At 40.3% G+C, this 15,556-nt stretch overlaps 1 protein-coding gene across 1 annotated transcript; it reads right to left on the minus strand.

The window, feature by feature from the left end:
* Positions 1-1,742: 1,742 nt before the first annotated feature.
* On the minus strand, positions 1,743-14,996 carry LOC119654696 (protein twist). The gene is made up of 2 exons (XM_038060209.1): positions 13,648-14,996; positions 1,743-2,166 (listed from the first exon to the last, which is right to left on the minus strand). Exons 1-2 carry the CDS (start codon positions 14,712-14,714, stop codon positions 1,932-1,934), a joined length of 1,302 nt encoding a protein of 433 aa, XP_037916137.1. The 5' UTR covers positions 14,715-14,996; the 3' UTR covers positions 1,743-1,931.
* Positions 14,997-15,556: the final 560 nt, after the last annotated feature.

Consider the following 15,556-nt stretch of genomic DNA (forward strand, 5'->3'; position numbering starts at 1 on the left):
AAAAGACAGACAGACGAACCGACAGACAGACATTGAACCGATTTTAATAAGGTTTTGTTTGTAAAAACTTAAAAAATTTGTTATTCCTTTTTCATTGGTGTGGATATTTATTCTTGCAAATACCGATATATCGGGAACCACTTGTTCCCTTCATCAGTGCTAACAAGGATTTTATATTGCTAACGATAATCTGCCATCCCATATAACCGTTTCATAGTTTCTGGTTCCATATTCGTATCTAAAGGATAATTTCTAAATAGATACAATTTCTATTTCTATACTCCCGCCCATGGAGTGTTTTCCCAATTTCCATCAATGTCGATCAATCGAACTTTGGACTCTTTTTAATCATTGAACAATGTGGCGTCTGAGTATATGGTGATAATAGTAGCAAGGAGCTAAGTAACACCGACAGGGGTTACGGTCACGATGTTCCCGGGAAAGATATGAAGCAGCATTGGACGAGTTCCTTATGCTTTGGAAGAAATCGTCAAGAGTTCTTTTTAAAAACCTGAGTGCTTAGTCCAAATCTATTGATCAGTGAACCAAGAAAAATCGGTGAAAATTTTTATTTTAGTCCTGTCCCTCATCAGGTGAATGTACACTCAAACCTCTTTCAGTGGAACATTGACGTTAATACAAAATTAATTAATTGAAAATGATTCAATGATTGAGTCCAACTGGGTCTAGAGTCCAAAATGGTTCACCTAATTCACAGACACAACTGTTTTTAATTAAATATAGGTGGCATCCTGAGGGTGATGCAGCCCGGAAAGTCTATAAGGGCAATATCTATAGTAGAAAATGTAGAGCCAGACCCTGCCTGAGATGGCTTTTAAGAATATGTAACTGGTGGACCTCGGCGCACCTCCGGGTGTCTGGGATTCCTTATTAAGGCAGGGCTAGACAGGATACCGACTGTTGCGCTGTTGATGATGATGATAGACGGCATCCCAAATCAACGAAGCCATTAACGCTTTGTTTATTGATGCAGATCCTCAATGAACAATACTTGACTTCACTAATGGCCAAAATACCATTCTCCAATTTCATTGGTGTTTCACCGGGGCAGTGGCATGTACTATCTCCATGAAGTTAACATGAATAAATTACATAAACTTTTCATCACAAACTGTGGAATCGAAAGCCGTTCAAAGGGATGTAAATACGTTGGAAAGCAACACACATACAAGAGAATGAGCAATTCAGAGGGTAACACAAAAAATGGTCACATTTTCTTTAAAGAAATAAAAATAAAACATTAACAACCTCTTAAGATGACATGATTCTAAGAATCGAGCACAAATAAGTATGTAGTAAGTATTCAATAAAAGAAACAGTGAAGAGATCAGACAGCGAAAACGTTTTTGCGCGTGGATGCAAAACGAAAGGAACATCCGGCCCAGATTTATTACCCTTGACAGTTTTTCCATAAATGAAAGTGAATTTTATTTTCTCAAAGTGAAGGACAATAGCAAGTTGCATGCATTGAAAAATTTGTGTATCCAACAATATAGATATGCACACATGGGCACGTATGGATTTTATCTGTTTTAAAGATATTTTTTTTGCCAAAGTACTCCTTGGAACGTTTCAGGGATTAAGGGCAATATAAGAAATTAGAACATTTGCCTTTTGTTGTTGTTAGTTGTCATAGATGTACTATAAACAACAGACGCAACTATTTTCCCATAACGAAGATGAGAAAATTATATTTCCCAATAAACAACAAAAACAAACGCTCAGTGAATAGTTAAATTATTTATTTTTTTTTTATATAAAATTTATAAACTCTTAAGTACAAAAAAAATGTAATTACATCTTACGCCACATGAATTATTTATAACAATTTCTCTTTTATTTATCGAATGTTCACGAAGTATATACGTATACAACAATTACAGAAAAGCTTTGGTTTTCCCCAAGAAATGCTACGCTTTTCCATTATTCCAATCACCTTCCATTCGCCATACACTAAACAAATAACTAAGTTTTTCTGGAGCTATAGTACCAGTTCCACTATTGTTATTATTTATCAAATTGTCATTAGCACTACTATTACTATTAATTCCACCATTTCCACTTATCACATTGCCACGATCTTCAAGGGACTTCAGTAAGGACAATTCGTTGTTTGATAGAATACGGTACAGGAAATCAATGTATCTGGAAAAAAGAAAAAGATTGGAAATTAATAATAATAAAGTGTAAGAAAAGCCAAGTCATATATTAAAATAAGGAGCAAGAGAAGGTTCGAAGATAAATGTATGAAAGAGTAAAGATAAATGTATCTATATAAAGATATGAGTGTGTTAATTGCATTAATAATTTTTTAATAAGATCGCACCTATCTAAATAGACTAGGAATTTTGAGGCAGGACATAAAAGTTACCCAAGGGGTTACGCCTCCTTGAAATATCCTTACCCAACAATCATAAAACACGCCATGTCCTCATACCCGTATTTGGAATTTCACTAGTTTTTCCAAACGGTAAAACCCGGGCGCACCTTTTCTACTGGATAATGAACGTAAAAACCACCAGTAAAATTATCCCATGCAAAGGACTCAACTAGAAGCGTGGCATAACTAGAGATGAATCATAAAGGAATCGCGGCCAGGTAAGCGGCGACGGTCCGGCTGGACTTTCCTGTCTTTTGTTTCTTAACATCCTTATAATGTGTTGAATTTGTAGAATGTTTTTTTGACGGTTCCATTACAGCTCTTAAAATTTAGGGGAATCCCGGACAATATCTACATAATTTCAGATTCGCCGTGAAAATTTCTTTGAAGAAATTAAGGAACAAATTTTTTGAATATTGAAGTTGTTCTGTTCAATATGCATTATGTCAGTGTTATATGCCGTTTTGAGTAGTATAGTTAAGTATCTTCACGTTTTGGCAGATACATCAAACTTTAACGTTTTTTTCTTTGTAACTATTTGGAAATGTGTCCAAAACAACAAAAGCATATATGACGTACACCTGGCCTTTATTGATATTAAGGATGCCAATGGTGGTGTGCAGATTATCAAACCAATTGGGTACAGATGAATTCTCCAAAAACCAGACTAGAAACATTCAACAAGAGACTTCCAGATACAGTGCAAATGTCATTATGTACAACCGAGTTCAGGTAAAGTAGCGAAATTTTCTATCCTAATAATCAAATAGTATCTTTGAGGCATTATTTTTTGCTGCTTAATTTTTTCAGTAAGTAGCGGCTGAACGTTTGCGTTCTCGTCTTGGTTTGATGTTAGATGTTTGCTTACGCTACTAGAATATGGACCACTAAGATTACACTATGCATTTTAGGCTTAAAATTGAACTTTTCCAAGCAATAAATATATTTGCTATTTTCTATTACAACGAAGTCCAATCGTACCTTTATGGTTGGTATTATCAAACCAGTAAGTTGCTTTCATCCGACGAAAAATCTGCAAATCTATTTTTGTCATTGACCTACTATCTTGTCTTTAGCATTGTTAACAATTGCAGTTTTCCCTTCAAACTTTCCAATATTATGCCTTATATTGTCCTTCAGTCTTTTGCAATTTTGTAATCCTGTAGTAAAGTTGAGAGGATTTTCCAAAATCTGGTAATATACTAGGTCTTAAAAAACATAGCTTTCACATAGGCAAATAGATTTTTCGGTTTGATAGTTTCCAAAAATTAGTTGTGCTTGAAATGTAAGCTCTAAAGCACCTAATAACCCAAACATGGCGCTGGTTTTGAGCTCAAATTGATAAATTAATAACAATTCGGGAAACCGAAAGCTTGTTGCTTCAGGTATAAAAGGTTTTGTGTTTTCCTTGGTGAGGAGCATACCGCAGTTCTCCATTGGCTGATAGCATTGACGCCAGATATATAAATTGCTCAATGCTGTCAGCTGCAGTAACCTGCCCAGAACTAAACGAATTAAATATCTCGGGTCAATGCTATCAGCCAATGGAAAACTGCGTAATGAAATGGTTTCACGCATTAATTCGACCTGGATGAAGTGGCATTGCACAACTGATGTTCTTTGTGATCGACGTATCAACAAACGTCTCAAATCTAAAATTTACCTCCTCTCTCTATAGTTGTGAGTGTAGGCCAACTATAAAAGACAATGAACGATGTCTTGCGGTAATGGAGAAGAAGATGTTGCACTGGACTGGTGGCGTGACACGTTTTGATTACATACGAAATGGGGACAGTTAACCAGTTGGGGAGTTCCGTCCCCATGTGCTCGAGGAGGGCGATCAGACCCGAGTCTGCAAGGAACTCATCTGAAGTGGCTCTGCCACGAAGCCTCACCGGAGGTTATCTGTTACCATGGAAACCGGGACAACCCTCTGAAAGCATATGCTCCAGGAGAATTCTTGGAGGATGCGTTCTCGGCCCGGTTATTTGCGGTTGGCCCCCTAGTGAGAGTTTCATGATAGTTGTGTTTATGCCTACATCGCGGGCAGAGCTCCTTGGAGCTCAAGCGTGGAGTTGCGCTGTACAACTCGGGTGCCGTACCCCTTAGTTGCGGCAGAGGTGTTAAATAGGCCTCGTATCCACTGGTATGAATGCTGAGCCTGCACTCAGTATAAACCAGGACGGCTGTGCTTGCATGGCAGGGCTCTGATTGTGGTCCCAAAACCAATCGGTGTCCGAAGAGGACCGTGAGATTATGCTTACACACCCCAGGACTTTCATCCGAAATGGGGATATCCGCGATCGATATGGGGTTCGTAGAGAGATCGTAGAGAAACTCCGAAGAAGCCGTCTTCGATGGTATGTCACATAATTCGCGTTAACGAGAATTCACTTACCAAGATTGCTCTGAACATCGAAGTCAGTGGTAAGCGACCAAAAGGTCGGCCAAAACAACGGTGACTTGATACGCTGAATAGACATTTAAAAGCGTTTAAATTGCATCCAGATCAGGCATTTGATAAAGTAAAATGGCTAAACCGATCACGACGAGCCGACCCCATTTGTGTCTCACTATAAGTGCCTACATTTTGACTCCGTACTCACGCACTTTCCAATCCACGCCAAAACTGATGTCAATTTCGGAAAGTACTAATAGAGACCTTTCATTTGATACCCAACACGACTGTATCTACTGATGCGTGGGATTTCATAGTTCGCATCTATCCACCAAATTTCGTTCGGATCGGTTTAGCCATTTTGAAGAAAAGTGCGTGTGACAGACAGACAGACAGACAGTGAATCGAATTTAATTAGGTTTTGTTCTACACAAAACCTCAAAAAGGAACGACAAAAACAAAACGTAAACATCCAATCCAACCAAAATCTCGAGATATATATGATAGTACTATATATGAATGTGTAATATGCATCTTAGATAGTTATCCCAAGAAGAGGAAGGTCAAACAGAAGCTTGAATACAACCTTTATTGCTCAGATGTAAATCACTGAAGACGTTTGGGAAATACAAGAAATTAATTCCCAAAAAGGGGGATAGAAAGAAAATCAAAAATGGAAAATTATCTAAATCGAAAGTCAATGGAATATTACTGAAAATCATGGTAAGTCTTGAACCCAGCTCCGCCACGTTATTTACATAGCATGCTGGTCCCAACCCCAACTAAAGGAGGAGGATTTGAGGCAATGTACTTTGCAGTATCCTTAGTAAAACATAGCTATTCTCACCGATAGCCAAGCAGCGATCAAGGCACTTAGGTCCAACCAGGTGAACTCTAAACTGGTATGGGAATGCCTTAAGAGACTAAATACACTCGGCTCGCCCAACAAGGTCTGGATACTTTGGATTCCAGGCCATGCTGGGTTGGAAGGCAACGAGACAGAGGACGAACTAGCCAAGAAGGGAGCAAGGACGCCTTTACACAGGCCAGAACTCTTCTGTGGAATCGGAAACGGTTTCAAGGCTATGACTCTAAGAAATGAAGAGGAACGGTTGAGGGAACTATATTGGGCGGGTCTACCAGGGATGGAGCAGTCCAGGGTGCTTATTGGGGGATACGAACCCATACGCGCAAAGGATTGCTTAAACCTCACCAAAAAGAACCTCCGAATCATAGTGGGAATTTTCACTGGCCATTGTAGGCTGAACTATCACCTAGGGATATCTACGGACACTGCCTGCAGGTTTTGTGAGGAGGAGGATGAAACCTCTATACACGTCCTGGGACAGTGTCCGGCACTTATGCAAAGTAGGTCGAGGCATCTGGGAGAACACTTAATACCAGATGCAAAGCTGAAAGATCTGGAAGTAGGGAACATACTAAAGTTCCTAACGGTTATAGGCCTGCTTGAGATACTATGATCGATAGGTACACTATAACCAGTAAAAGGGGCACAATAGTTCTTCAAGGACGCGGTGCGACTTTCCCTTAATAGAATAATAATAATAGCAAAAGAAAAATAAAATGCTGACATCAGGGAAAATGAATGGAGTTATTCCACTATGCTAAATCCTACCTGATCTCTCTTGGTGGCAGGTGCCGCAACAGGTCGACCAAGAAAATGCATCCAATTTCGTTAAAAACAAAATGATCGGATTGAGTCACTAGCCTCGGAAAAATGCAAGGGCTTCCACCTCAGGACAGGTTCCGATCCTGACATAACTATATTTGTCGTCAATCGCTATAGCCATTTCTAAGAAAAATGCGTGTGACAGACTAACAGACAGAGAGACAGGCCTCACAAAGGAATATTATCAAGCCAGAAATGTACAAGGAGGTACTTCTGGAAGATACACAGGTCGTCGAAAATTGCAGCTGGCTGCGATGGTTCGGCGTAGCACTTTTCGAAAACGAAATCCCAATTTCTGGTGGAATTCAGTAATTGAGGAATGTCATAAAAAGTTCCTCAAAGCTAGGAGAAGCTCCCAGCACTGAAGAAACCGACCTGAATTGGAGGAGCTACACGTGCAATACAAAAATGCGAGGAAAAAATTGCAAAAACTCCCGACATAGTTACGGTAGTGGTAAATGAGGAGGTTCTAGACGCAGCGAAAAGATTCACTGAAAAAAAACCCCAGGGTTGGGTGGAATCCCTAATATTGCCTTGAAAGTATCCACCAAGACAGCGCCAGGTATGGTTGTCCAAGTTTTCACGGTATGCAAAGAGAATTCCCCGAGCAATAGAAGTAACAAAAGCTCATGTTTTCGTTACCGCAAAATAGGAAAAAATCGTCAAGGCACTCGTCAAGCAACAGCCCCCGAAATGCGCATTGTTGCTGAGTTTCTCCTTGGGAGGAAAGACTTTGCTGGAACTCGGATGATGGATTAAAAATATTCCCGATAACTAGCGTGGTGCCATAGGGTTCTGTCCTAGGTTCCTTACTATGGCTAGCTATGTATGATGGAGTGTTGACGCTAGAAAAACCGTAGTTGCAAAATATCAAGACCAGATCGAGATCTACGGAAAAGAAGCGGTTTGGGAGGTCAATTCCTGGCCTATCACTAGCTGAAAATAAAACCGAAGTAGTTCTCATCAGCAAAAAAAGGAAGAACACAACCGTGAAAATCAAAGCTGGCGAACAAACGACTTACTCCCCACTATCGCTCAAATACATGGGAATACTGATAAGAGGTAAGGCTCAACTTCAAAAAACCCATTGAATGCACCGCAACTAAAGCGTATTCCGTCTCCAGCCAAAGATTTCGAGGATGCTACCACCGAACATTGGGGGGCCAAGACAAAGTCGACGTCTTCTGTTTTCTAGGCTAGTTAGCTCCATGTTACTCTAGGCAGCTCTAGTTTAAGCAGCTGTTCCGGGTAACAAAGTTAACTGCAGGAAATTGGGAATGGCGTATCGGCTAAGTTCACTCCGGGTATGCAGAGCGTATCGGACAATGTTAGGAGAAGCAGTATATGTACCAGCAAGGATGATCCCCATAGACATCTTAGTGAATTAAAGCCGGCGACTCTACAACAAAACGTATGCAGGTGGAGCAGTCAAGCGAATTTCGACGGAAGCTGAAACTGGGAATCTATCGCAGAGTGGGAAAAGAGATGGGATGAGTCCCAAACTGGTTACTGGACATACCGCATCACTTCCGGATATTCGGAGATGGTTTGAACCAAGCCATGGGGAATTAAGTTACGAGTTAACGCAAGTCTTAAGTGGACATGGGGGCTATCGTGCTTATTTGTTACAATGAGTCACCGTGGTGCTCAAGATGTGGTACCGTGGGTGAGAATACGAAGCATGTAATATTTGATTGCCCCAGGTTTCCCGCGCACTGAACAAGGACGAAAGCATTCGCAGACAGGCGTTTAATACCTGAAAATATTGCGGAGTTCATGCTGGAGTCAACGGATTCTTGGAGCCAGGTTGTAAAGGAACTGAAAGCTCTTTATCAACAGCTTAGGCAAGAAGAACTACGACGAAAACAGAAAAGGAATAGAACCATAATGAGCCGCAAAGCTGATCCAGTATATAAAAGATCGCTGGACAAAGACAAATTGAGGATTAGCCCCAACTATTGCAAGGTAATATAAAATCTGCTTTGACAGGTCATGGAGTTAAAGTTTGGAGTTGAATCTTCATATAGTGAAGCTTTGTGAAACTTTTCATAATCTGGTTGGTGGCTGCTTGAAAGAAAAATGCATTGTGTAGAAAAAATGTCAATCTAGAAACTATAAAAGGCCTCGTGGATATCTGCAAGGCTCGTTCTCATGCAAAAATAACACAATACCAGCAGATTTCACAATTTCGTGTTCCAAGCTGTAGATCCTGCTCGAAGCATTTACAGATCTGGCTATGATGCTGACCAACGCTGATCACCTTCCTAATAGAGGATTTGACTCAATTGATAATCTGTGCACCTCTTTGATGAGGAACGTTCTCTGCCGATTGGAAGGGACCATCATGCCACTTTCCTGGACATTCCTGACGGATGAAGTGACAACTGAAGGTGTTCCTGCAATAAGGCAGGTGCGGTGGACTTTTGAAAAAGATAGATTTCTAATGACCTTTGAGAGAAGATGGTAATCCGGAAAAAACTGCGTTTAGAAGGCGGGACAGTGGCCTCAATGCACAACCGAGATGTATAAAACTACCAAGCCAAGATATCGTTTGCTCTTCAGCAAGAAATCGAAGGAATGGTGCAACTAGTGGATTTATACGTAGAGATCACTCCGTACTCGAAAATTAGAGAGGAGCCGAGAAGATCTCCGGAAGTATTTGGAACAGCAAGGTTTTAGGATCGAAAGGAATCGGAACAAAGATCTCAAACTGTCCATCAAGACCCAATCGTTTCAGTAAGACTTTTGAATAGTACAGGATGTAGGAAACAATTGCCGTCCAGTAGAGAAGACATAATCTGACTTTACCAACAAAACCTCAAAAATCACCAAGGATACCATTTTTCATGTCATCAAATATTTAGCAGATGACGCTGATGACATGTATTGAGAACAGGAGCACAGAGCGATGAAATCAATTGTCAGTTAACACAATTCCTTATAAAGATGAGTATCTCAACTGTCTACATACATCGTTACAACTCAACTGAGTTATATAATGTTCTATTGTGGTAGGTTCTTGGCGAAGAGGGGGAGAATGAAGAACATGATTTTGGATTGGTTTGAACATACAACCTCTCCGGCGAGCGGAGAAACGACTTCACAGGCGAAAAAGGAAGCCTGGGATAACCAAAAGGTCTGTGAACTCGAAAAGTACAGGAAGCAACCGCACCAGGCGGGCAAGTTTTACCAATGAGTCAAGCAGGATAAAGCCTTACACACCTCGATGCTTATCCTGTTGAGACAAAACGGAAAATCTGATTTCCTACAGATTGGGCATATTGGAGCGATGGGTTGAGTACTTTTATGAACTACTGAACAACCAGAACATTGGCTAGTTGGAGGTCCCGCCAACTGAAGACGACGGACAAATATTGCCACCACCAAGTGTAGAAGAAACAGTCCGTGCAATTCATCGGCTTAAAAATCATAACTCGCCAGGAGCCGATGAAATTACAGCCGAATTGGTTAAATATGGAGGCGACCAATTACACCAAGTGTTTCATCAACTTGTACTGAAGTTGTGGAACAGCGAATCAAAGGGAGATATCACACAGTTCAGCAATAATAGAGGTATCACGTTGCTGAGTACCATCTATAAGATATTCTCCGCTATCCCTAGGCCAGATACCCACATACGCCCAGAACATCATTGGTCCATACCAAAGACACCAGTTGCACCATCTCTTCATCGACTTTAAAACCGCCTATGATAGCATAGCCAGGGTAAAACTCTATACGGCCATGAGAGAATTTGGTATTCCGACGAAATCGATAAGACTGACTAGGCTGACCCTGATCAATGTCCGAAGCCAGATAAAAGTAGCAGGATCACTCTCAAGACCATTCGACATCAACAACGGTCTACGACAAGGGGATGCCCTAGCATGTGTAATCTCTTTAACCTAGCCCTCGAGAAATTGATCCGTGATGCTGAGGTAAATACGAGGGGTACGATCCTCTTTAAGTCTACCCAACTACTGGCCTATGCTAACGATATCGACATCATGGAAAGAGCGACCCGAGACGTACAAACTGCCTTCATTCAGATCGAGCAGGCGGTAATTGGCCGGAGATCTTGGGCTGCACATCTATGAAGACAAGACAAAGTATATGGTGACAACGTCAGCACCAAAAACCAACCAACCAACAATATCAAACGGCACTGGTCAAACCGGAAGAATAAAGATAGGAGCCTACAACTTCGAGACCGTTGATAATTTCTCCTATGTAGGGTCGAAAATAACAACCGATGACAGCTACGATGATGAAATCCTCGCACGGTTGTTGGCAGCAAACAGAGCCTATTTCAGTTTACAAAAACTATTCCGCTCGAAACCCCTCACCATAGGGTCAAAGCTTTTGCTGTACAAGACAATGATCTAGCCAGTCCTCATGTATTCCTCGGAGAATTGGGTTCTTAGCAAGAAAAATTGTGAACTCTTGGCCGCGCTCGAGAGAAGAATCCTCCGAAGAATTGTTGGTCCCCCACATGAGGATGGACGATTCCGTAGCCTACATAACGACAAAATCTATGAGTGATACCATTGATCGTCAGGTTGTGGAAAAAATCCGGCTCAATAGGTTACGGTGGGCGGATCACTTAATCCGTATGGATGAGGATGATCCAGCCCGGAAAGTCTATAAAGGTATATCTATGGTAGAAAAAGAAAACGAGGCAGACCATGCCTGAGATGGAACGATGGCATGGGTTAGGATGCCAGACAGCTTTTAAAGATATCGAATTGATGGACCTCGGCGCAAAACCGGGATGTCTGAAGTTTTTTATTAAGGCAGGCCTAGACCGTATACCGATTGTTGCGCCGTTGATGATAATGATGAACGTAATAAGAGAAAAACGACCGGAAATTTTCAATAGGATATGAGAAAACAATGCTTAAGATTTAGAAGTCTAGCCAAAAAGGTTTTCGCTGACGTATCCAGGAAATGCACTGCAAAGGAGCTCGACTTGGCAAGGAGCAGGTAGCAGCTCGTGTTGCTACTCCAAGCTAGTAGGCTTCCAGACGCGGGGTCCCTTCATCGTTTTAGCCATCTTTGAAGCACTATGAAAAGTGTTTAATCGAGTGATGCCTTCTTTAGATGGTTAATGGATTGATAGCTTTTCAGTTTGTATTGGTGATTTCTGTAAAATGATCCCACTATTGAGACCTTGAAGCTAGTTACTGGTTGGGTTGAAACGTGTGGATGGGAATAATCCACCGAATTGGGAGATCCTTAAGCACAACTGACATTTCTAGTTATCCCGCGGCTTTTAATTTTAATAGCACTAAAAACATCACTGGTCATCGCGTCATTACAAAACATCTTGAGGACATCGAATTCTACCCATATGAAGGGTAATTCATGAAGCAGAAAAGGAAATCAACTGGTATTCTATGTGATCGACGTATCAATGAACGTCTCAAATCTAAAATTTACCGCAATGTCGTCCGCCCTGTCGTCCTCTATGGTTCTGAGTGTTGGCCGACTATAAAAGATAATGAACGGCGTCTTGCGATAATGGAGAATGTTGTAATGTTGTGTTGGACTAGTAGCGATTTGATCACATCCAAAATGAGGATGTCCACGATCAATATGGGGTTGTGAAAAAACTGTGAAAAAGACACTTTCGATGGTATGGTCACGTAATTCAGGCTAACGGAAATCCACTTGCCAAGATTGGTCTGAATATCGAAGTTGATGTTAAAGGACTAAAAGGCTGGCCGAATCAGCAGTGACTTGATACTCTGGATGGCGATTTGAAAGCCTCGCGATTGCATCCAGATCAGGTATTTGATAGAACTAAATGGCGAAACCAATCACGGCAAGCCGACCCAGCATGTGAACGGGACAAAGGCTAAAGACAAAGACATTTTTCGTTACCACTGGAAATCACATTGTCTACTTTTAAATTGGGCAAAATGTGGGAGTGATGATGGGTACAACAAGGCATGGATATACAAAGGAACTCGGGATCGGAGCTAATACCAAGCATGTGACAAATAAATAATTCTATTCGGGATTTATTGTTGGGAATGTCTTGAAGGATGAAGACAGTTATATACTCATATAGATCCTCTGCATATAATGACAGGATTTGCTAAACATGAATAGCCAATATATTTTTTTGAGAATTGTGGGATCCTTAGTCCGCATCAATTTAATGCCGGACTAAACTTAGAACCCCACAACTCTCAAAAAAATATTTTCAGCTCTGGTCAATAAGGCGGATTTGCGCTCAATATAATTCGTAGGCATGTTGTGTTCTGCGAATTATATAAAGGAGCAGAGGTGAAGCAGCGTCTGACGAGTTGCCTCTGCGCTGGTAAGAAACCGTAAAGCCGTCATCGCCTGACATGAATAGCCTAACTGGTAAAACTTACCCCTAACTACGGTCATAATGGTCAAAAGCCCACCCCAGAAAAGCCCAGGATATATAATTCATTCATCAGATTAATTTTAAAATTAATTAATGAAATGGAAAGCCAATGATTATACATATCTTGTTATGTATTTACTGCAAAGCAAGTATGTAGGAAATTCAAAATATGAGCCTAATTCCCTCCATGCATGCATCTATTTACTATTCTTAAATCTGTTTATGGTAGAGGATCAGATTTTCAACCCAGGCTGGGAAAATACAGAATGATGGGAATCTCCCGTCTTTATTAGATTTTTCTATTTATCCAGACTGAAAATGTTTACCTCATTAGTCATCCACAACCCGCACCTTTTCAGTTGAGGTCATATAACCTTTATGGTCATCTATGCAATGGGGGAAATCCTAGTGCCTAGTTTAGCTTTTATTGGACCTAATTTGCAATTATCGGTCCTTTTGATGGTGAACATTTTCTGTTTCGTTAGATTAGTCAGAAACGGAAATTATATGAATTTTCGGAGTTAATTTTATATAAATTAGATTGGATTTTGAGAGAGAATTACCCTAGAGAAGTTTGTAATTTTTTGGGACTTCAGCTGTCGCACCCACCTTGCATATGCTGGAATTTTGTAGTCCTTTTGTAATTACTAAGAAGTTTGTTTGACGAAGAGGTTGGTAAAAGATATTTTGGAGATGGGAAAACAAAGAGCAAAAAGTATCTGTTTTATTGCTGTTTCTCAGATAAATCTACAAATTTTAGATAGTCCAATATTGCTTACCTTGTTGCAAGCTTTAATGTCTGTATTTTACTCAATTTATCACTCGGCAATGTTGGAATGATTTTTCTTAAGGCTGTGAATGCTTCATTCAAACTCTGCGTCCTCTGCCTCTCCCTAACATTAGCCATCACCCGTTGCGTCTGTAAATCCTCATAGCTGATCTCCTTGAAATTTTTCCTTCGCGTTCTTCCTTTCGATTTGTATGTTCGACCGTTACGTTGTCCTTCCACATCCATATGTTGGTTTCCATCAATAGTTTGGGATTGGTATTCCATCTCATCACGTTCGGAACTGGAGTAACTTCCAGAGAAAGAATTCGCTTGTTCCAGTGATTCGTAGAAGGCCTGAGGTTGTTGTTGGGATTCCTGTAGCGACTGTTGACCAGACGAAGTTAGTCTAGATCCTTGAATATCTGAATTATTTGTAACGGAATGATATTTCCCTTCGTCACTATTATCACAAAAGTCATTATCGTCGTCATCATCAAAATGGAATTGTGGGGATAGATTACTGGTTTTCGTAGGGACATGGGTAGATGTGAGGTTGTCATTTTGGGGCTGCACTATTTCATCAACAGTCGTTGGACGATAGTCTGTGTAGAACTTATCACTGTGTGATAAATAAGGACAGGTTTCGTCAATAAGATGCTGGCGTTTACTGTAAGGACTGGGTGAAACATTTTCGGGATTGTTGAAATCAAGGCTCAGGCGACGTTTGTTCCGTAACTGCTGTGTATAGTCAGGGACATTTGCTCTATACGGGCTATGGCTAGATTCCCCGTTTTGTGGTGAATTACTTACAGTTGATGGCAGATAATGAACCTCAGTCGCCGTTAAAACATTAGGTAGACTATATCCCTGATTCGTGTCCATAAAACCATTATTAACACTGTTTACCAACGACATGGTACTATCCATTGCAACTGACACACTTGAATTCACACTTGTTAAATAATTTGGCTCCAACTTAATCACTTTCGTAACGTTGTTATTGAAGTTAATGATACCCTCCATCTGCTTGTAACTAATATCAAGAATTACTTTAGGAGATAGCGGCCTTACAGACATCTTACGTTCTTTGCACAGAAAAGGGAATCTTTGTTTTTTTTTTATTTGAATGTCATACGGTAATTTACATTTCGCGACACCTTTTTGGTTGCAATCACAATCTAATTTCCAAATCGAAAAAGGAAAAAGTTTTCAAACTTCATTACAAAAAAAAAACCCGGAAAATGTGTTCTACTCCTTGCAACAGCCGTTACATTATCGTTGCACGTTCCTTGAAAGAGCTACCCTCTGAATGTTGAGAAAACACTCATATCTTCAAGAAAGGCGCAAGCGCTTCATACTAACAATGTTGACTAGTGGCTAGCAAAGGGAAGTAAATTTAGAACACAAATACTTTATTCTGTAGGCATGGCCTTCCATTCTCAGAGCACTACCACTCGGAGATGAATCTCCTCCCACTCTTAATATGTATATTTTTAGCATCCTAAGAAATTCTCCAAACTTACACATGGAAATCTAGATATAACCAATGAGGAAGATGGTTTTTGGAAAATACCAAATTCAATAGGCTTCGCCAGTTTTATGCTGGGTTTTTCTGTTTTTATACCACACTAGCCCGAAAGAGGTGACGCCTTTCAGGTCTGGGCCGAGTTTGATCGATTCGTAAAATTTATCGGGAAATTAAATAGAAAATCATAATTCCGAAGGTTTAATATATGAAGAGTTTTATTTTTTAGCCAAGATGATAAATTACCATACAGAATCTAGTAAAAGATACTTTTAATAAATGGGTTTTTGACGCTCAGAAAATCTTTCCATCAAATGTCGTCTTTTTATAATTTGATAGTATTTTTACGGGAGTTCTATTTGAAAACGATTATTCTTTCCCTGCCCATGATTTT

Source organism: Hermetia illucens, chromosome 4 (assembly GCF_905115235.1).
Source record: "Hermetia illucens chromosome 4, iHerIll2.2.curated.20191125, whole genome shotgun sequence".
NCBI lineage: Eukaryota > Metazoa > Arthropoda > Insecta > Diptera > Stratiomyidae > Hermetia > Hermetia illucens.